At 40.2% G+C, this 23,529-nt stretch overlaps 1 protein-coding gene across 5 annotated transcripts in view; it reads left to right on the top strand.

The window, feature by feature from the left end:
* Positions 1-10,923: 10,923 nt before the first annotated feature.
* Positions 10,924-23,529, top strand: part of cadm1a (cell adhesion molecule 1a) — a 420,394-nt gene continuing 407,788 nt past the window's right edge. For all 5 annotated transcript variants that reach the window (XM_074609886.1, XM_074609889.1, XM_074609888.1 and 2 more), the window contains exon 1: positions 10,924-11,059. In XM_074609886.1, coding sequence (XP_074465987.1) covers positions 10,984-11,059 — 76 coding nt within the window. In that variant the 5' untranslated portion in view covers positions 10,924-10,983. The remainder of the gene's footprint in view (positions 11,060-23,529) is intronic.

The raw sequence follows: 23,529 nt of genomic DNA, 5'->3' as shown, positions 1-23,529 counted from the left end.
CGAGCGACACCGCAACAGGCTACAAGTCATTTGCAAAGGAAAGCCAATGACATGAATCTACAAACTGATGGCCGACACTCACGGCGTGACACGCTACAGATACAGTCTGAACTTTTTTCAGCGCTCCAATGACGCGGTGAAGCGTCAACCAATCATATGTTTTTGTTTCGCACTGTGAAATGCCGTTATAATGCCAGTTCCCAGTGCTATTCAATGATGTCAACTAGTGCTTGAGCAACACTTCAACGCCGACCCGCCGACATCGTAGGCCACGCTGTTTTGATGCTTTTGATGCTTTTGACACTCGTATCCTGAACACAGCATAACAACCGTAACAACGTAACCATCATAATGTACCTAGCATCAACAAATAAGATCCGCCTTTAACGGACTTTCTTACCTAACGATTACGTAACAAGCATATTAACATTAGGTAAACTCCGATTGAATTTGGGTGACATGAACAGCAGACTACTGGGTAAAAGTCCTGTGTTTGTTTGACACTCACACTCCCACTCCCACTAGCCCTTAGTGGACTTTCTCCATTGTTAAACATGTTATTATACCATATAACTTTCAATAACGGTTGCTTTATATACTACGTCACTTGCTCTGACCGAATGCAAAAAACATCGGCATTCAACGTGCCTGTGGTTTGCGGAAATGTATGATGCCAACACTTTTTCCTGGTGACTGGGCTGCAGCTCCCAACAAAACACCTTCCTGGGTAATTGGTGAATGAATGAATGAATTGGAAGAGATGCAAATTAGAGCCCAAATCCATGCAGTGATTGGATGAATGATATGAAGTGGGAGGGAAGTGGTCTATTTTTGTGTGATATACACATTTGGATTTGGTATAATTTTCCCTCTTTTCTACCCCAAAAAATCTATAAAATAAATATTTTTAAAATTCTTATCATGTCCACTGTCAATCAGCGGTGGTTTAAAAAGAAAAAAAATCCTTCCCTCAAAAGTAGACATTAATTATTTGAAATTATTTTAAAAGCATTTTTTTTTTTTCAAAGGGGTGTACCGCTAAAACCTCTCTGGCAATTTGGGGTGAATATTGCCCTTTCTACCCTGTTCCCAAGAGGACATGCATGCAATTACTTGAAATACTGCGAAATATCCATGAAAAACACACACACATATATACACACACACACCACCGTGGATGAAACAAAGCCAAAGGATAAAATTGCACAAAAAAACCTCACTGAGCCTGAGGGATTCAACTCACATTTGGTTGACTGGCATGAATATTTATCATGTGGCGAATGCGGGACTTGTGTATATTTGCTTTTATTCATAATAATATCCCCAAAAATATGAGCTCAACCTAAGTTCATTAAACCTTAACATCAGGACATTTATATATCTGGGGAAATAAAAACACTGTAGATACGTAAGGGGAAAAAAAGCCCTAAATGATGCGTCATAAAGACACTTCAAAGAATACAGTCTTATAAAGACTTCATTACTGCTGGAGATATGTTTTCATTTATATCAGTAAGCACACTGGCATCATCCCACAATAATGATGAAGGAGGAGAGTGGTGCTTTGAACACAGTGAACCTCACACTACCCCTGGCTCTTTTCAGGGGGGAGGTGACTATTGCTTGGCTTGTCAGCCTCCGATCCTGCCAAGCTCTCGACAGACCAAAGGTATGGACGGTTCACAAACAGAATGTTTAAATCTGGCCTGCATCAAAGGCTTGAATAGGAAATCACAATCAACTGGAGAGAATGTCAATGAACTGCATAATCCACAGCTATCGGAGAAGACGGCATCAGAAGGCTCTGGAAAAAGACAGGCTGTGTAGTTTGTTATTTTTACTTGAAAAAAAAAGACAAGATTTGTTTCTCATTAAAAGTGTTGTAAATTCTTGAATCTTTTCTTTGTTGTGATTTGCTTTGTCCTTATTATGCTGTCTGCGCTGTGTCGTTGTGCCAATACTCTTTCTTCCAAAGACAGTCTGTGATGTCCACACAGCCTGATTGATTCAGCAAAAACTCATATATCATTTAGAAGAATATGTATGAAACCAGTGGGCAACCTCTGTTCCAGAAAAGTGAAGTCAATGCTGAAGTACTTTAAACATGCATTCTTTCTAACAGCCAGCAGGGGGCGACTCCTCTGGTTGCAAAAATAAGTCTGATTGTATAGAAGTCTATGAGAAAATGACCCTACTTCTCACTTGATTTATTACCTCAGTTAACATTGTAAACATGAGTTTATGGTCTCAATCGCTAGTTTCAAGTCTTCTTCAATACAGCATGATGTTCATTTAGTAAATTATGGTCCCATTTAGAGTCAAATAAACCATAAAGCAGATTATGCTTTAGGGCGTGGCTACCTTGTGATTGACAGATTGCTACCACGGCGTTGTCCGATCTGGGAGTTGTCCGTGTTTTACAACTTTTACCCTTTCATAGTGTGTTTTCAGTTCATCGTAACATTTTGGTTGCCTAAAAATGTCTTATTCAGCATGCAGTTGTACAGCTCCACCCTCTTATGTCACTTCTGGTTGCAAAAAAGCAAGATGTCGACGGCCAAAATGCCGAACTCGAGGCTTAAAAACCGTAGTCCACAAACCAATGGGTGACGTCACGATGACTACAAGAATAATGAAATATGTTTTGCCAGCAAATCCTCTATTAAATCCTCAAAAATAAAACATGCTATTATTTATTTATAGTAGGAGTACTGACTAGTGCCTTTCTTCAATTGTAGGCTGTTGAAACCAAAACGCTCTTTATTTCCCGACACTTGTTGACTTCTCCAAAACACTTGTTTTTCTGAGTCATACATTCAGTCAGTGAAATGATAGAAACTAGGGAGCATATTTTCTGGAGCACTGAGATCTAATGAGAACATAAATCAGATTCAGCAAATGAGAAAAAGTCCCATTTTTATAGGGTTATAAATGTATACGACACGGCCTCACGAGACAGCCCATTTCCTCTCCTCTCTTTCTCTCCTTCTACCCTTCAGTTGGATCAATTACTTACTTTGTCCTGCCAATATTTTGAACCTTGACAAAATGAAAAATGCAATTACCATCAGTGAACTGTATTAACTTCCTGAAATATTGTTTTAATGTTCGGTTGATGTTTTCGTGCAACACCGTTTTCACTGTATCTCTCACATCTCTCCTCCTGCCTGTCAGCCGTCTGTTTCACAGCAGTACCAAAGGCAGTGTCACAGTTCTGCTGTACTGTGCCATTTACATGCATGTACACAATTAGCTGCTCCCTGTCAGATTAAAGAAGGCTTCTTTGTCTCATCTTGAATCCACAAACTACAGCTGCAACATCAACTTCTCAAAAATAGGTGAGGCCAACTTGCAATATCTTATCAGAAAAGCACACATACAGCATGACGTCCTGCTGCAAACGAAAAAAAAAAAAGATTTTCGCCCGCTGAAAAGCAGTGCTGGTCACAAATGGAGCCGGCTCAGTGGAGCAGCTTTTGTTGATCACAATGGCAACGCAGCCCCAGACTTTAACTGCTACAATCTACAATGTTGACAGCTGCAAGAGGGTGTTGTGTGCACCTTTGTGTGCACCTGCTTACTTCAGTATGAAATGGCTTATTGTGGCATGGAAACATCTTTCTTCAGAGGCCGTTATGGCTATTACCATCTGTGCACACTTAGACTGGCAGCGCATTGTGGTTACATGTTAAAGGAAGACTGCTCAATTCTCTTATAGCCCCCTCCAGGGACAACACTACTAAGCATCGCTAACACAGACCTGCATCTGTCAGTGGTTTGGATGCAACACATTATTGGATTATAAATACATAGCTATATTAAATGAATGTGATAAGAAAACATAAGTTCCAGAGTCTCTAAGAGGAAAATTCAGTCAATTCTCTTGAAAAAAGTTTTTTTTTTTATTTTATAATAGAAATATTTAAAGGCATAAATAAGAATACAGCAGTGTTCAGTAACTTGCATTGTATTTTGTGTTACTTATTGCCGTTGTTATTGTATGTCAACCAATGCATGTTTGTATTTTTACAATTCCCTAGTTATATTGTGCACCTATTTAACAATATATGCATTATTTTTATAATAAAATCAAATGATCTTTTCTTCCTGTAAAACAAAATATGTCATGTGCTCACATAAGCTATTTCGTTAACCAATTTCAACCAATAATATCATGACATCCATCAATCAATCTGCAACTGTTAGCAACAAGGGAGGTGTTTGTGGAGCTGCAGCTCCGTATCGCGCTACATACTAAACCCGCCTGCTTTTTAGCGGTCCAATTAAATACGAAGGATTTGATTTAAATCACTCTTGTAACTGCACATTACTCTATATTTTGTTACTTAATAATAAACTGCATGAGCTACTGTGCTATATATCTTTGTAACATAAATGATGACTTTTATTTGACGGGATTGCGGGGCGGTGCACTTCTGACTGTAGACACTAGGTGGCAGCAGAGTGCTTGAATCCTGATGACAGGATTTTACTATAGACTCCCTTTAAACGCAATGTGGTTCGCAATGGCAGAGTGACGATGTGCGTATTTCCACTGTTTGAATGTACGGAAAGTGGAGCGGTGGAATCGGATGTTTTCATTTCGGCTGATATTTAACTTCTGTGAACTGTGTCTCTTTGAAGCCCTTTACTCTCCTGATTGTCTCACTTCTGTGAGACACAAACCTCTTTCTGCTTCCTCACCTCCTTCTCTTTCATTACAGGAACCACAGGGGGGATGATGAACCGATGAAGCCTCATAGAGAAGTTGCCCCCCAACCTGAATCTAAAGCTTTAGCTCTACAACACCTCATGGCCTATACTCATCGTGTATCCCCACCGGAACCCGTGTTCATCCTCGTGCTTGACCCCCATTTCCTCCCCCCTCTGATCCCACTTTCACCGACTCTCATTCACCACCCCCAACCTTAACTGTCCTTACCTCACCCAGTAATGACCAGATTTGCATACACAAGTGGCGTGGCCTTTGTTAGTGCCAGTACTTCACATGAAATGCTGCTGTCAGAATATTCCCACAAATAAGAATGTTCCCTTTTATGGCTTCAAATCCAACACACACCTCCCTTTAAAGTGTGCTTGTTAAATCATCATGGGCTCACACCACAATGTTTATCCACTCTCATCATCCATCACGTAATCCCTCCTGGCCTCAGATCACAGGACGGTGGGTACCTTACTTTGCAGGGAATCAAAAAATCTGCAGGCAGCAGAGTGTTTTCCTTCTCTGGAATCAAACCCCCCCTCCCCCCACACCCTCTTGCGATAAAGGAAGCACTGACTGTGGAAACCTTCAAATTGAAACTCATGGCCTATCTATTCTCATTGTCATATGACCGACACTAGCGCCGTCTAGCTCACCAGCGGCAGTCTCTACTCCTACTCCAGCCTAGACAGCTGTGATACAGAAACAGGCCAGTGGGAACCTCGGACTACCTCCTACATCTCTGGTTGCTGCATCGCCACACTCAGTCGCCCTGCTATCTGTACCACTGTGTAATTTGGCTCACTGTGTCTGACTCTGTGAGTCTCGTGTGTGTGTGTGTGTGTGTGCTGCTGTTTATCTCTCTTCTCTGTAAAATGCCGGCCTGACGTTGTGTTTCTACTTGGTGGTGGATTGAGGTTATGCACCTACTTCTGTTTACGCTGATGCTGGCCAACCATCCAGTCATATGCCTTCATTTCACTGTCGCTGTCCGTCCAGTTCACCAGTTTGTTCCACCATCTACTGTGCACCCGACCTCCCTGATAGAGTTAGGGTATTCCTCTTTGACTTGACTTAACCTGTGAGCAGTGGGGGCCAATAGATGGCAATGTCCATCCAACACTGCCGTGAGATTTAGTGCATATGTTTATAGCCCTCAGAGGATGACTGTTAATGCTTCTCAAGGGCACTCTGTAATAAGAAGAACATTTTCAAGCATATTAATCCTGTAATGTCTTTATCTGTGGACTAAATGAATCTATAGATGTTTAGGGATATGCTTGCAGCTGTGTTTTTCAGTTTTCAACAATGTATGCATTACAGAGCAGCAACATTAAATACGACTTCCCTGACCCAGGTCCTTATGATGAGGCTGATAACAGTAAATATGCTGAGTCGCTCTTACAGAGCGGGAGCCGATATGGGCCATTGCACCGAATCGGTGCCTAGTCCGTCCCCAGGACATTACATGCATAAATATGCATGCAAAGTATCTGTATAATACATTATAGTATCAAGCAAAGTGTCCTGCACTTTGTCCTAGTTGCAATTTGAGGATATGTCATGTAAAACCTTAATAAAAAAAAAATAGAACACAGAACAAACAGGATTGCCCGCTCTCTAAAACTACACTTCACCTTGTTACCTTGACACATTCCTTCCTCTAAAACTTTGGGACAATACACAAGTCACATGATCGACAGGACGTAGCATCATTTGAGTCTGCTGAAGGCCATTGGAAGAACAAAAGTAGTTCACTCACTGTATTTTCTGCATTGTTGATCATATTGGAAGTAGGTAGTAGATGTCAATATGTTGTTTGTTTGTTTTTTAAAGATAGTTTTGGTAAACCACTTGAAGGTGTTAAGTGTTTTCATGCTATTAGCATTGATGTCATGTGGCTTAATTTCATGTATTTTCTAAAGCTGTGCTTTAAACTCAGTGCTGTTACTCATATGAACCATCTTCCATTTAGAAACCTAGTAAAAAAGAGATTGGCCATTATATGTTTTGAATATTTAAACATGTCTGTTTAGATAATATACATTCATTTTGAAAAGTTGTAACTATGCAACTATCCAAATGACACCAATTTGTGCAGAAGAAGAATGTACGTAAACCTACTGCAGCTTACATTTCACTTGCACTGTAAGAGGAGGTGTTGCCAAAATGTTACTATATACAGTATGCTATGTAGCCAACCTACATGTTAAGGGTATATAAAGCATCATTAAGGTTCATCCCCTAATGGATGACATGTTTCCATTTGGGCCAGTCAGTACAGTATGTCAGCTTGTTTTGATCTTTTAATTCCTGTTGGGACCAATCAGTCCAGACCAGTCTGAACTGTTGAATGCAGCGATGAAAGGAATCATATACCCTCACTTTAAAATCAGGTTAGGTTCATCAGCTTGTCCGATATACGCAGCTGCTTACATATTTTGGGGTTGATTTACTCCCAATATAATTATGATTACGTTAAATGTAACATATTCTAACTCACTTATTTAGAAATAGCAATCAAACTTCTTAAATGTAACAAAACAGCAAGTGAAGTTGTGTTTGTTTTTAGCTGTGAAAAATTGCTAAACTCAGGCCCATTGTATGTCAGGCAGAGGAAGAGATGATCATTCATGCATTCAGTTCACTCAGCATTTTGACACCTCATAGAAGGAAAAACACAAGCGCAATGAATTAACTGTGGCTGCATACCTTTTAGTTTCCAAGGAACGGACTACCTGATCTGAACCTGATTGGTGTTTTCTTATTGGACTTCTGCTCATCATGCTTTGTTCCTGAAACCATGGTCCAGCATAATATCAGGACCTTAGGCCAAAGGTCAATAACTTTGTGGTCATCAGATCTGCAGCTGTTTGTCTTGACCACTAAGTAAAGTTAGGAGCAGAGCTCTCACCTGATAACCACCGAGAGGGGAGGTGGGAAAGCTTCCACACAGACCTACTAAACCCAAATAAGTAGTGAGGATGAACTGGTAATGTCCACCGAGGAACCCAACTCCCATCTCAGGAGAATTTTTCCCTGCATCCTGAGGGTGAATCCGAGTGAAGTTACATCCACAATACAATCTCCATCCAGTGCCGTTTCCAAAATATTCTCCGTCCATACTACCAGGCCTGAAAACTCATGACCATTCACATTCACTGGGTATGCACGTGCCTGTGTAAACATGATGTAGATTTACCCACTCTGTCGCTCGTTTAGTTGCAGATAATACTACGGAGGAAGAACAGCAGTGGTGAAAAGTTGAAATTAATCCGTGGTAGTTGAGGCTGATGTCGTTTGTTTTCTTGCAGAAAAGGGTCACATGACTGCCGTCCAGACTAAAACGCAACCTCTGAGTTTTCAAACTAAAGCAGGGTCAGCACTGTTTTCAAATATATCCGTTTTAGGGGCTCAAAAATGCCGGAGTAGTGTGGACGTTAGGCATAAACGTATAAAAGGTATCCATTCAAAACAAAAAAACTTATTAGTGTGGATGTAGCCTGATCCATGTTCAAAGTCTTACAGAGGTAGCTGCTTGGAGTTGGGCCAGAAGGTCATGGTGCATGTTGTGGCACTAACCAAAAAATCTGCTAGTGCACACCACTAAGGAAGACAAATACTGATAAACAGAACTGATTATTTTACCTGCTTAATTTCTGTCCTGTTGTTCTCTCTCTGCCTTTATAGATTGTTGTTCTGTCTTAGCTTCTGACATGGAGGACTTTAGGCCCACCACATCAACGCACCACATCTTTTTTTGTGTCCAAAAATATTGAACATCAAAAACAGACACAAATGACCTCATGTTCAGTTCTGTTCACATGCCACATCTGAAAATGGCTTCTAGTCAACAGTGCTTTTGGAGCAGCTCTGACCTTCTGCTTTCTCACAACCAACAGCTCCAACTTTGTATTTATAAATAAACTTGGAGTGACACAATGAATTAGGTTTAGGGAATGTGTGGTGATTTTTCTGCAAGCTGCCGGGTCTTAGCCACCCTGATATGTTTATCTTTGTCAAATCAAAACTATTCAACTAAATAATGAGGTATGTTATTAATTAAAATAAAAACTGCAAATGATGCCAGCCTCTCAATAACCTCTGAAATGTTTGTATACCTGTACTCTACCTATGTGTGTGTTTGCCTACCCTTACCTGCCGTAATTGGTCCTCTATGTTTTGATGTGTGGCTGTATTATTTTTAGCAATTTGAAAATGGCCCACTGACATCCTGGAGTACGGTATCTTGAAGCAATCTGTGTACTTGTCGCCCTGTATCAGCATGACAAACTCTGTGAATCTTCAAATTAAATGGCCAGTATTTCTTTACCCAGTTATATTTTTCTCATCATAAGTGAGAGGATGGCAAAGTCATCATCACAGCTTGGGAACTCCATTATGTTTCATAATGCACATTTCTGCTGGAAATAAAAACAACCGACTAAAGGCAGTTTTTTTTTTCCACTATGGGAAATTAATGACCCATAACTGTGACATTTACAGAGGACCTATAATGCTTTTGTGCTTTTTCCCTTTCCTTTAGTGTGCTATATAGTTTTTTTTTGTGCATGTAAAAGGTTACAAAGCAAAAAGTTCATACCAAAGGGAATTACTCTCCCCCACAGAAACACTGCTCCTGAACTGCCTGAAACGCCTTGCTTAAAGTCCCGCCTTTCCTTTCGTAACGTGGTGATGTCATAAAGTAACAAATTTGCATAGCAGCTAGTTTGGCATGCCCTCAAACAAAGCTAGTTAGAGCAGAGCTGGTGCAAACAGAGCATTTCAGACAGAGGGTGACAAGAGGAAGGAAGTGCTGCACAGCTGGTATGACAAAAATAAAGCGTTTTTTTGGACATTAAAGTGATGACCTAATAGAAACCCCAAATAGAAGTATGCACCTGTAAATAAGCATATTACGTCCTCTTTAAGAACCTGTAACTATTTGGAAACAGGTTCTGCCTTGTGTTTTACCAAGCAGAATGTACATGATAAAAAAAAAAAAAAAAGAAAGATAAAAAAAGACTGTCATTTGAATGCACTGTTTTGTGGGGCCGACAACAAAAGAAGAAGTAGAACTAATACAGAGAGTGAAACCAGACCAGCTCCCACCCGGCTGACCGGCTCTCCCGGTCCCTGAAGGACGCAACGGTCTCACTCTGTTTCTACCCGGTTAAAGCAACCCACTGTTTGATTCTCTCGTGAAGAAGAGCAGGTGAAGAATCCCCCTGGAAGAATGGGATGTGGGGGGGCCCTCAGGGCTTCAAAAACGCTACGCCAGGCCCTGTTATAGTCTGAAATACTGCCCACTCTGAGTGGGCGAATTAATCAGTTTTTTGAAATTTCCAAAAATACTAAATCTGTTCAGTTCAAGAGAGACAGGAACATTAAACCATCATGGGACCCATCTAATAACACACACACACACACACACACACACACACACACACACACACACACACACACACACCAATACCACTTGTTAAAAGCATTGACAACCTTTCTTTCTTCTGTACTGTTTTTTGTATGTATTTCATTGTTTTTATTGTATTGTTTTCCACTGTTTGGTTAGGTTTTTCTGCATATTTTGTGTATTTCTTGTTGTTGTTTAACTTTTGTTGTATTTTTAAAATTATGTTAGTTTAGATCTTTCTTCCTTTTTTGTTAATTATTTTTTTTCCTCTCCTGGGGTTGTGGCTTCTTGACCTCTCCTGACACATTTCTTTTTTTTTTTTTTCAATGACTGGATTTTGTGCAGTTATACACAGTATATGTGCAAATAAATAAATAAAATAATATAAATAACCTTGCTTTTTTCCTCCATTCAGGTGGGGGCCCTCGGGGCTTCAAAAATGCTATGTCTGTCCCTGTTATAGTCTGAAATACTGCCCACTCTAAGTGGGTGAATTAATCAGTTTTTGAAATGTGCAAAAATACAAAATCTATTCAGTGACAGAGAAACAGGAGCATTAAACCATCATGGGACCCATCTAATAACACCACACACACCACAATACTCACTACTCATTAAAAGCATTGACAACCTTTTTTTCCTCCATTCTTTAGTAAATTCAAAGAGTTGCAGAATATAACAACACATTCATTACAAAGTATCACGATTCATCCAAACACTGCGTATGAACTGAACATGGTGAATAGTACCCTCCTCCCTTTTCTCGCATCTCATTAAGTGAGTCCCGTTGTAGCTATAGGTGAAGCTGCCTCTCTCTCTCTCTGCCATACTGAAGCAGGTGTCCAACATGGCGAACACTGGCAGCAGCTCTCTCTCAGCGACTATTCTCTTTTTATTCCTGTTTCAAGCGGCTCTTCTTAAAGGTAGGACTTTTTCTTTTTTACCCTTTTTTATGCCTTAAACGCAACACTTTCCTCTCAGATTTCCACGGATGTTTAGATGGAGATGGAGGATTTTTTTATCAGCATACTGGGGAGAATGTTTTGCGTGGCAGAGCGTTTTTGGAGGATGCTTGATGATGTTGTTGAAGCAAGAAAGAAAACTGTGCGTAAAGTTAAAACACACAATAGAATGAGCAGATTTATGCCATGTCTCCACAAACAGGCGTTACAGATCCGCTGCCTAGGAATACACATCACTTTCACCATTAAAGCTACACACAGCTGGCAACTCTTATCTTAAATGTAGCCAGTTCTGTTGTGGAAACAACATTCCACACAGAGATACATTGTATCTGTATAACTGGGTTGTTTGTTTACTCAGTCTGCTGGCTTGGTTACTTTTGTGGTGCATGTTGTTGAGAAAACGGAGCCTGGACTGCTGCAAATCACAGAAAACAGCGGTGCGTTAAAGTGGAATATGCAGCAGCCCTGGCAACGTGCAGTTTTCAAGAGGGAACCGCTGAACCAAACTCCATTCAAAAAAGTGCCAATTTAATTGGATGCCACTAAATCGGATATTTTTTCACATTAAAACACAAACCAAGACCTATCCATACTACTGTACGTTTTTTGATTAATTCGGCACACAAATATATCCAGAATAAGCAGTTATTCTCCATTTAATCTCAGTTTTTTAGAATTTTACGCTCAGCCACCTCGCTGGATTTTAATGGGTAAACCATCAAAACGGAGGGCGAATCTGTTATAAAAAGTTGTCTTTTCAATAAAACAAGTGCTGATACGTGTTTTAGATGTATGCCGAAATGATAAAAACATCATAGTGGTGCACATTATGTGTTAAATTCCCCCCTAATACGTGTGTGTTCCTGTTAGTAAACAAGAGCAGATTAATTTGACAGATTTTCCAATTGGGTTCTGTGGGGCTGTTTTTTTTGTGTGTGTGTGTGATATCGGGACTTGGATGGATACGCAGCAGTAGCATCATCATCATCATGCACGGAAAAAACATCAAAGCTTCGTGCGGGGTGTACTAAAAATGAGTCAGACGCTTTCAAGAAGCGAATAAGGTTTGCAGAACTGCGACATGCATTTGATCCGCTTTGGGTTTTTTGGTTTTGGTGGTGTTGGGAGTGATATGTGCGAGTTGGCGGGCTGCAGAACAGACACAAACACACACACACGCTTATTTAGCAGCACACTGATACTGATGGGATAAAAGTGTTGTGTTCGACTCCAGTGTTGTCACTGTTTTTATAGGCTGTGTGTGCAGTAGTGGAGCTACACTGAGAGATGCACATATTGGTATGGGGTTATTTATCTTTGCGCATTGATACGATGGAGATGTAGTTCTCCAGATTTATTTTCTATTAACTTATTTATTGATTTCATTTATTATTACTCTCGTGTTGTTGTATGATTTTTTTTTTTTTTTTTTTCTTTTTTTTTTTTTTTGTAAGCTCATCTAATTAAAAGTTGGTTTATAGACTGTTGTTATTACAAACAGTGGATTGCATATATGAAAACAGCCTTGAAAAAATAAAGTATAAAAAAAAAAGAAATAATAGTAGCCAGGGCAACGCATCCCCCTCCCACACCACACCACATGCATGCTGTGACAAACTAGAAACCCCTTTCAAATGGGTTACACATTTCTATATCTGGTTTAAACTGTGAGGCTTTTGTGATGAATTTCAGCTCTGTTGCTGCACCGTTTTGTGCGTCAAAGTCAGTTCTGTCACAAACATAAAGTTCCTCAAGCTGCTCCTCATAAGAATATAAACCTTTTTTATGCTGAGTTGGAGCCTCTAATGGTGAGAAAAGACAGTGAGGCAGATGTCGCCTGTTTGTCACATTGTGGATTATCCACCAGGCTTAATCCATTACAACGTTTTTATCCATTAAAATTGGAGCACGCTGATTCTGTTTTCAGTTAAACAGTGCCAGCAAACTAAACAGAGGTTGTGTGTTGATCTTTGGTCAGTGGGCAGTGCTACTGTTCCTTCATGGAAATGACTCCACTGATTTCAAACAAAAACTCAGGCCGCACTTGCACAAAGCATATCAATTATTTACCTCCAGTGCACGCTTTTACAGGCTCACATTGTGCTAAGCATTAGATGGTTGGGGTGGTGTTTTTTTTCTCACTCAATAAAAATAAATGGAAGTTGGTGCTGGGGTGAGGGTAAGAATTGCTGTGCAGCCAGAGAGAGGCTGCATTAATTAATTTCACCCCAACTATAAGTTCCATTTTGGCACGCGGGCTCCCCCCTCATACGGTCGTCAAATCACACAAGTGCTCCAAATGAAATGGATTTATGAGAAAGCATTCACAGTTCGCTGCGTTCCGCTGCCACGGCTCTTGTTTCAGATGACTGAGTGGATACAGCGTACCTCCAGAGATGACGTTCATCCTTTGAAATAAGCTAATAAGTGATGCAATTTAAACAATTTGTCAGTCATTTGTCTATACATGGAGAATATATAAGCCATTTCAACTGTTTCAAACAGGAAGTGGGAATTTACCAAGTGTACGTCTTAAATTGTGCTCATAATATTCCACACAATCCTTGCATATTTAAATAAATCGCAATTGACTTTGGTGATGTTATTCTCTCTTCAAAGATAAAGCGAGGGCTCCAACTGAGCACTGAGATGACCACCTCTCTATTTTTAGACAAGAAAGAAATCTAAAATCTCATTTCAATGTGGTAATTAGAGAGAACATGCACCGTAAAGCACATTGTCACCAAATATAAGCACACAGAGATGTAAAATATGTTTTTGTATCTTAATCAAGTCTGCACACACTCATATAATAGTCTGATTGCAGTACTGAGTTTGGCTTCTACAAATAATTAGACTTTGGATTGGTTTTGACGGTGACATTATGCTTTTTGATTCTCTGTTCGCTGTTTAAATGAATTCTTGATTTATAGGTTTGTACGTTTTAATCAAGTTGTATTTATACTGTAGGGTTTTTAAGTAGTGCAGGCACTTTTCTCTTTAGGTTCATGTTCAGAAAGTGTGTTTTGTTAGAAAAGATTGGAAGAATAAAAACAAATACTGACTGTAATAACAGTGATCATGCAGCCATATAGTGGTTAACAATAGTATGCTGTTGTAATTCATGCATGGTGGTGGTACATTATTATGTAATTTAGTTATCTTCATGCATGTCCTTTACGGTTCTGTATAGATCTATATAGTAAGTCCATTTGTAATGCAGATGAATCACTTACAGCAGCAGGGCTTGCTACATTACAGGTAATGTTAGTGCCAACGCAGCACGCTCTGACCACAAGCTCTGACATGCTGAGGGTTGAAATCTCGGTTTGGCAATCCATCAGTGAGAAGCATGCTCTCATTTTTGTGAAGTTATGCAATGTTGAGACAGTGCAGGTTAGAGCCTGTTGAATGCAGGGGAAATGTTTGTTGACTACAGGCTGCAACTAATGGTTATTTTCACTGTCGATTAACCTCTAGATCATTTTCTCGATTAGTTGTGTAGTCTATAAAATGTCAATTTGTGTTCCCTGAAGCCCAAGGTGACGTCCTCAATTGTCTTGTTTTGTCCACAACTCAAAGATATTCAGTTTACTGTCATAGAGGAGTAAAGAAACCAACAAAATATTCACGTTTAAGAAGCTGGAATCAGAAAATTGACTTTTTTCTTTAAAAAAAATGACTCAAACAGATTAGTCGATTATCAAAATAGTTGGAGATTTAATTTAATAGTTGACAACTAATCTATTCAGCTTTGCAGCTCTAAAGTTGACATCACCTGACCATCACAAGTTAATACATGTAGACAGTGTGTGGATGACTTATGTAAACATTACCTCAGATTTTTTCTCAGTTTACATAGTTCATGTCTGTTTGATCTTGGTTACTGATTATGTTTCTTATCTGTGTTTCATGATGTTGCAGTGGATAAGAGCACCAGTTATGTTTATTGTGTAGATTTAAGCTTTGCTGGAGAATCCAACATATTTCATAATCTGAAATTTGTGGTTGCGTGTTATCAGCATGCAAATGATCAGACAATGGACAGGAGTAAGTCGATCCCGTAGGAGCTTATACTTTGTGGTGCAACATGTGTTGCGTTAATCCACTTATTTTCTTATGGTATTGTTGTCATACCTTTGTTGACTCAGATACAGCTCACTGTAGATCTTAAGGTCGGTCCACACTAAAAGAGTTTTCAAATCTTAACAGATTTTCAAAATGTGAGAGACCCCACACATAACGACATGTGATGTTAAAGTTAACAGTTTTGTAGTGTGTGGAGAGCAACGATCTGGCCAAATAAACACTTGCGTTGTTGCCAGAAATGAACAAATTGGTCCTCCATTTCTGAGTTCCATCTTACTACTACTTGATGCTTCTCACCTATCTTTAGAACCATCAAACAATCGGGGTTTTGTTGACGATTGGCGGGGAATTGGGCCCAAAATCGTCTTGGTTCTTGTGCAGTGTGTGCCCAGCATTATGTTTTAATATGGAGTATATGCATAACTGAATGCATTATTTATTTTCTGTACATTATCTTTTATTCACTGCTACAATACTGATGATTACTGAGATACGTAAGCTGAAGGGTTCATGAACTGCCGTCTTTACTGCCTCATTGTGATGATTGAATGATTTCTCCAAACTGTACCAATATCAGGGATATGATATGAATACACAGTGGATCTCAGATAGGATTGTTTACATCCAGCCCTTCCATGCAACAGCTCATTTAAGATGTGATCGCCATGCGGCCTGCTTGTCCCTTGCCACCCTCCAGCCTGTTGTGCTCTCCACGAGCGATTCATCACCTCTCTCGGAAAATGAACGGTTTGGTCTGTGTTCAGTCTGGCCGCACTGTCGCTGTCCTCACTTCATGGGGTCTTAAAGGCCAGAAAATGAGAAGGTTAATCTTCATATTTAACTCTAAACATTAATTATGTTTGTCAGTTATTGAGCAAGTTAGTCTCATGTATCAGTTGTGATTAACAGAGCAGTGTGATGCTCACTCAGAAGCAGACGTTGAGATCTCTGGAAGCACGCCTTTGTGAAACTTGGCATTCATAATCTTTTGTCTTATTCTTTGATCACATGCATCCTTATATAAAACAGAATTTTATTTTAGATGTGTTTTTATACTTCTTGGAGCGGCTATTTTTGTGAAATAAAAAAAAGGAGTTTTGTAGAAATACTTGTTTATATCACTCAACGCCAGTAGTTTCTGAACCAGAATTCAGGTATTGTATTAGCACTAGTCTGGACAAATTTCACAATATACTCAGCCTTAAAGGACCAGTGTGTAACATTTAAGGGGATCTATTGGCAGAAATAGAATATAATATTAATATGTATGTTTTCTTTAGTGTATAATCACCTGAAATAAAAATTGTTGTGTTTTCGTTAGCTTAGAATGAACCGTTTATATCTACATAGGGTCCTCTCCATGTTTCTACAGTAGCCCAGAATGGACAAACCAAACACTGTTTTGGGCTGGAGTCGATAACTTTACTCGTCGCCCTCTCTCTCTTGCTTCACCACTCACGTCCCTCGTACACACACACTCTTAGCACTGGCTCTGCTCCAAATGACCCATGCAACTGGCTCTAGATGGGGCCATTCGTGTTTTTGCGTCGGCCACCAGACTTGTCCTACATGCTTGGCACACGGGAGAGGCTTCAGTTGGTTGCAATCTGCAAATTCACCGCGATACCGCCAGATCCTACACACTGTTCCTGTAAATGAGACTATCTGGCACATTTCTTTATTGTGAAAGATTGTAAAGGCTCTCCATGCAGCAAAGAAGTTTTCATCACAGTAGATGATGTTTGTTGTTCCAAAGTGCATATCATCACAAATAGCTGGTGCTGATAAAGCTGTGTTTCATTGGAGTTTTTAGTGTTCTGTAATGATCTAAAATAAATGCTGTTTTACAGATTTTTCTGCCCTGACAAAGACAATTGACTGAGCAGTTTATTTGACATGAAAATTGCTTCTTGTGTTATCACTGTGAACCGGCAGAAAAACATTGACTACGGGCAGCTTCTGTTACAACAGAGAGCCTGCATCCGACTCGGTTTGGCTCGGAGTCAACCTGGTAGGAGCCCTGGTGATGGAAAACAGGTGTGGAAATGGACTTGTTCTCCCTCCGTGCCCCCCAGCAGCCTCTCCCGCTGTAATGAAGAACAATGGCTTTATTCCTGAAGGGAGGGGACTCAGAGTGACCCCTCCTCCTCCTCCGCCTGCCCCAGCCAGTCTACGGTGACTCTGCTGGCAAGCCAACAGATGACTGGGCTGGGTCGCATCTGGCCTCTGTGCACTTAGTGTAATCAAAGAGAGAGAAAAGGTTTATGGCCTACTTGTTAGTGAGCCGCCGACTGATGGGATGTCAAGTAAGCGCCCTCCGATTCCAAATCTCTTGAGGACTGGGGAGGGGGGGTTTAAGGGGGTGGGCGTGGGCAGCAATCTGCCGTCGTGAATGCAGCCTGTTGGCCTGGGTATCGACTGTGCCATACAGTTTGACAATCTGGCTGCGAAACAAGTGAAATGAGTCAAATTGAACTGACGTTTGAATATTTATGATCATATTTACATAATGTTGATGTACAAAAGGCTACTGAGGTGAATGCAAATATTTTCCAAACATCACTTGTGTGAGTCTCGTCCAGCTGAGGGCTTTATAGCAAGTGTGTACTCAAAAGAAATGCAGGCTAGTTTTGAATAAAAATCAGTAAATCATTTTAGAGTAAGAACGACTGCGAATGAGAGTCTTAAAGGGCTAAGGCATCACAAGGCTGTGATGCATTTATTCAGGGATTAAAGTAAACATGTCAAGTATAAAGTACTTTTTCACTTTGTGTCATGACCAGCTTTACTTTACACCCCAAAATCCTAGCCAATTAGAATTTAAAGGGATTTTTGACACATCTAGATGTGTTTACTCATCATGGTTAGTGCCACACAGACAGACAGACTGTGAAAACAGTTGTACAATGTCTTTTGTGGCTTTGGGGGAGTTTTGTCAAGTCAGAGAAAATATCCCTGATGATGTCTTCAGGGTTTTCTCAGCTTGGGCTTGGACGCTACAGATTTATAATAAAAAAGCCTGTGTTACAAACTGGGGGCCTGGAGTTTGAAAGACATCAGCAGTTTCTTGGAGCTCGACCCATACTGGAGACTAAAAGTCAGAATATCTCAGCCTCTACTGTCTCCTTATTGGGCTTTTTTTTTTTTTTTAATCCGTCTCTTGTGAGTCTCCCAACTTTATGGAAGCTCAATGCAAAATCACTCTTTTTAAAGCACCAGTGTGTCACATTTAGGGGGATCTATTGGCAGAAATGGTATATAACATGAATAAATATGTTTTCTTTCGTGTATAATCACCTGAAAATAAGAATTATTGTGTTTTTGTTACCTTAGAATGAGCCGTTTATATCTACATAGGGAGCGGGTCGTCTTCACGGAGCCGAACAGTTGCCTAGAACGGACAAACCAAACACTGTTGTTTTGCGATAACGTTACTCGCTCCGGAGTTAACTCCCGTCACTCCACTTAGGAGACAATACACAGGAAACCTCTGGTGGTCTTGTGGAGCTGCAGCATTTATTCTGCACAAACTTCCACTTAATATTCACTTGATATCCTCAAAGCTAAACTATCTCTGTGTTCTGCTCCACTGCGCACATTCGCCGCCACTCTCCCTCTCTTGCTTCATCACTCACTTCCCTACGCACTGGCTCTGCTATTCTGCAAATGACCTACACTATTGTCACAACAGCTCTAGAGAGGGCCATTCACATTTCACGTCAGCCACCGTAGTTGTCCTACACGCTTGGTACACGGGAGAGGTTACAATCTGCAACCTCACCAAGAAATGCCGCCAGTTGTTACACAGTGGACCTTTTTCAATGTCTTTTTGCATGTAATGTTTTGGCTTTTCAGAGTAATTGTGTGATGTATGTACTGTAAGCCTACAACACACTGTGGCACAGTGTGATACTTTAAATTATATTTTTTACATCTCCGTGCCGGCGACAGACGTTGCCGGAGGCATTATGTTTTCTGTCTGTCCGTCGCAATATCTCAAGAATGCATTTTTTGCAATGTCCACTTGGACTCAAAGATAAACTGATTGGCCGTAACTCAAGAATCCATATGCTGATTATGACAATTTCACACAAATGTCTAGTAAAATGAAATTATGACATTTTGGACAGACAGACATATTTACAGATGTAAACTGCAACTTGACTGGTTGGCGGAGGCCTACAACCACAAGGTGGTAATTCTAGTTTTTAATATTACCCTCTACATACATAGATATGTTGGTTACCAAGATACAATTCCAGATCAGTTCAAACAAGTGAAACCAATCATCTCCAGCTTTAGTTGTGCTAAATTTATATAAGACTTTACTTCCTCCCTCCGACACTCCCGTCTTCCTGCCGTCACTTCTCTCGCTCAGAGAGAAATGAGCCTGGTAATATTTTGAACCTTTGCTAAATAAAGTCGGTGCAGCTGTCATCTGTGAGCAGGATTGACTTTTCTTTTTTGGAACAAAACGTTTCTTAGTCATCACTCACCGCTTTTCTCTCTCCTGTCTGTCTGTGTTACAGCCCCGCCACGGCTCAACTGTTACTGTCGGAGACACGCGGTGATTGGCTGCGCTGCGCTACGTCATGCATATAAAAACACAGAATTGGTCCAGAAAGAGACGGTCCAGCCAGCTGACGGCTTACTGTCTGCTGATTAAGTAGTTGTAGGTTAAATTAATCAAATTCAGACATCATCAGACACTTGGCGTCTTCTCTGGTGATTCTCTGCCATCTTAACTTATTGCCTGTTTCAAGGGCTTTTCCCTTTTGTCTTTCAATCTGACAGAACAATTCCATTATTTGAATTGAATGTTTCAAAGAAGGACATTTTTGTCTCAGGGTTGGAATTTATAATAATCTTTTGGTCGGCTCAATTAGTCTGCACTTTGGTCTAGAGCTTTTAACTTGACAACTTCAGGCCAGACTGTCATTAGTTTTGGAATGGATTTTAATGATTCCTTATTCATCCTTCGTCTTGTGCTTCCATCAGGATCCCGAGGACAACTGATGTTGTGCCTCAGGCATTCTGCAGAGCACAGTGCTGTATGGGGTCTGACTGACATCATTCAGAAACAGTGGCCCCTGCAGCAGCTGGGTTCCAATTCAATTTCTTGCTGTCTGACAATGTCAAAATCACACAATAGGGCCGCTAACTTTTAAAAACTTTAATATAATCTCATTAAGTGAGGTCGGGGGGTTTAAAATTGGCAAACCACGGCTCCCTTCAAATCAGCAAGTCAACTGTTGATCCGATTTCATCAGCAGGCTGTCGACTAGAATCTGAGATCCACCTTTAAAAGAAATGTGTTTTCACTCAACTGGAGTTTTTTATTCTCTCTCATGGAGAAACAATGAAAAAAAAAAAAAAGCTGTGGCCTTTTATTGTGAAGCCCGAGGAGGAGCCGTGGCAACATCAGAGAGCCGCCTCGGGCAGGTGGATCTGCCCCGCGCCTCTGACACATGGAAGCAATCCTGACCAAACACTGACAACTGGGATAACGCACACGCACACACGTATATCATCACACACCAGAAAATAAATAAATGCATCCAATTGCATAACAGAAGAAAAATATGAACTAACTTCATACTAATATACATGCAATAATGGCTACTGTTGTATCATTACAGTTTTTCCTCATTCGCTTTGGCTCAATCATTGAATGACATTAATTTATTTCAGGACCAGGACTCGGGTGCAAGACAAAAAAATAAGTTTTTTTTATTGTTGCATGGTTTTTTTTTTGGCATGGATGTCATTTTGTGGCACTGTTCACTGTATATGACTTTATATGAAAGTTCAAAGGTGAATTTTCTGATTGCGGTAACAGTACATTTTGCAGACACACAATAGAGTTGGGATGTCCCATGAAACAGTTTATAGAATATTAAGACCGTTTAAAAAAAATGAGCCAAAACCATTGAGAGAATCTGTAATGCTCGAAATGAATACAGTCCTTGTATAAAATGACACATTTAAATGCATTGCTTTCCTAACAGATTTCAACCCCTGTGGACTTTTTTTCCCCCACGTTCTTAGTGCCGCTGGCTTGAATACATGCTTGATTAAATTCTGGTGTAGTTGTTGTTAACAATCTCAATGTCATAAATTCTCAATGCTGGCCTTTATTTACAGCCTCAACAGAGACAATCAGGTCTTTATTTGGAAGGTTATATTAGAGACGGGCCTTCAGTATTCATATTTCCTCATCCTCGGTTAATTCAAACGCAACACTTCCCCCATATTATTTTAATATATTCAGTATAATGCACATTGTCACGGCATTAATTCAGTAAGTACAACAATTCAGTCATGTCATACTAATTATTTCCACTTTTCTGATTTGGGATCACTATTGATGTATTGTCAGTAAAACTCTCCACTATAGATGTTTCAGATTAAAGTCTGCCATCACCTCAATGGGAATAATCCCTCCCTTTTTTTTGAGGGAGTTGAGTTTCATTGATGGTCGCTTAACAGCAATAAATAACGGCTAATGTGGTGAGTATGACATGCATCTGTTGTTGTACTGATGATAATGTATTATGCTTTCAGTATTGATTAATTTAGTAATAGTGATTCTTTGATTAATCAGTTACCTAGTGTGTAGTGTCAGAAATGATGAGAGAGAGAGACCAAAGTGAATCTTTCTAATCAGTCTTAATACCCAATGGTAATCAATTTGCAATGACAGGATACACAGGAAAACAGCAACTTGCCACATTTGTTGAAGTGAAACCAACAAATACTTGAACACTTTCATGGGTAAGTGGCTAAAAAACAAATATTACATATGTAATTTATATATGTATTTTTGTGGATGTGTAACATGATATTGCAACGAAATTTCGCATGTCATGAGAACACATTTTAGACTTTTTTTGTACCTCACGCAACAAAACTATGGTAACATCCGCAGTTAGTTTTAGGCCACAAAGCCACTTTGTTAGGATTAGGAAAAAATGCATGGTTGTAATAAGTACATAAAATACGTACGGTAACAACGTAACAGACATACAGAAAACACATCACAAACGTCACTAAAAAACACATCACTAACGGAACTTGCAAAACAAAACACCGCTCTCCTGGTCGAAAGTCCTGTGTTGGACCCATCCACCTCCACACCCTCCCGCTATAAGCGGTCTATCTCGCCTTTTATTCTGCAAGATATATTTTATGCATAGCGTATTTACATGGAGGTGTTTACATTGCAGTCAGTACAGATCACGTGCCGTACAAACGACACATGAAAAGCAAGAAAGGCGTTCTTCTTGCACGCTAAATGCCTCACGCATTATCACATTCCCTGTGAACGGGCTGGGTCATGTCAAAGATACTGGAGAAGTTCTAATAGTGAGAAAATTTGGAAGCCCTATAATGTGTGTGTGTGTGTGTGTGTGTATGTGTGTGGTTGACTAATCTAATCTGCAGTCCCAAGTGAGCCATTGTCAGTCACAGCAAGAAATGTTTTACACTTCTGTTTTTGAATTTACAAAAGACAACAAGTGGCCTTTGATTGCTCTTTTCCTCCCAGTTTGAGGCCTTCATCATCTTGCTCTGCTGTGGAGTCACAGGGAGGCATCGCTTGCTGTAATTGGGCCCATTTTGCCTGCATTCATAGATACAATGCCAAGTTCAACAATGAATGAATAAGGAATCAATGCATATCATTTGTGCTTTCAACCAAATAAACAATACAGCTGGTGTTCCGCTGTAATCATCGGAGGGGAAATGAATGCCCTTCTGAGCACAATACAGGTATGCGCTGCCATCGCAGCACAGTGGGCTTGAGTGATCTGGGTTCTCCCATCTTTCATTTTACATAACACTCCAGCTTGTATTACATTTCAGTGAATTTGTTCCTGATGAGACCCTTCAGGCTGTTCCACTGTCTCGTATGGAACTGGATCACTTCTCCCCACTGTGCTCAGTTCCCGTCCTTTGTCTCATCTATTGTAACTCTGTCTTGACTGATATTTTCGGCACTAATGCCAGACAACTGCCACACAATGATGCACCATCTCATTTTCTTTGTGTCCTAGTTGGATGATGCGGAGGGAAATCTTACCTGCTAGAGAACAATGGGGCCCTCCCTTGTTCAGAAATTGCAGATTGTAAGGCTGTGGAGTACCACTTAATTCCATTTAGTGTCGCAATCTGATTCTCTTTTGCATGAAAAAGAACTGGTAATAACACAAAAACCTTCCTGAGTCATTTTGTTTTTCACTAGTCATTATTCAGGCCACGACACAGCATGTTCCTTCATCAGGGACGAACACCGAGCTGTTGCAAGTAATGCATGTTGGGCCTCATTCACAAACGGTGCG

The sequence above is a fragment of the Sebastes fasciatus genome, chromosome 16, assembly GCF_043250625.1.
Source record: "Sebastes fasciatus isolate fSebFas1 chromosome 16, fSebFas1.pri, whole genome shotgun sequence".
NCBI classification, from domain to species: Eukaryota; Metazoa; Chordata; class Actinopteri; order Perciformes; family Sebastidae; genus Sebastes; species Sebastes fasciatus.
The sequence above is the reverse complement of the archived record's forward strand: the minus strand, read 5'-3'. Positions and strand labels throughout refer to the sequence as shown.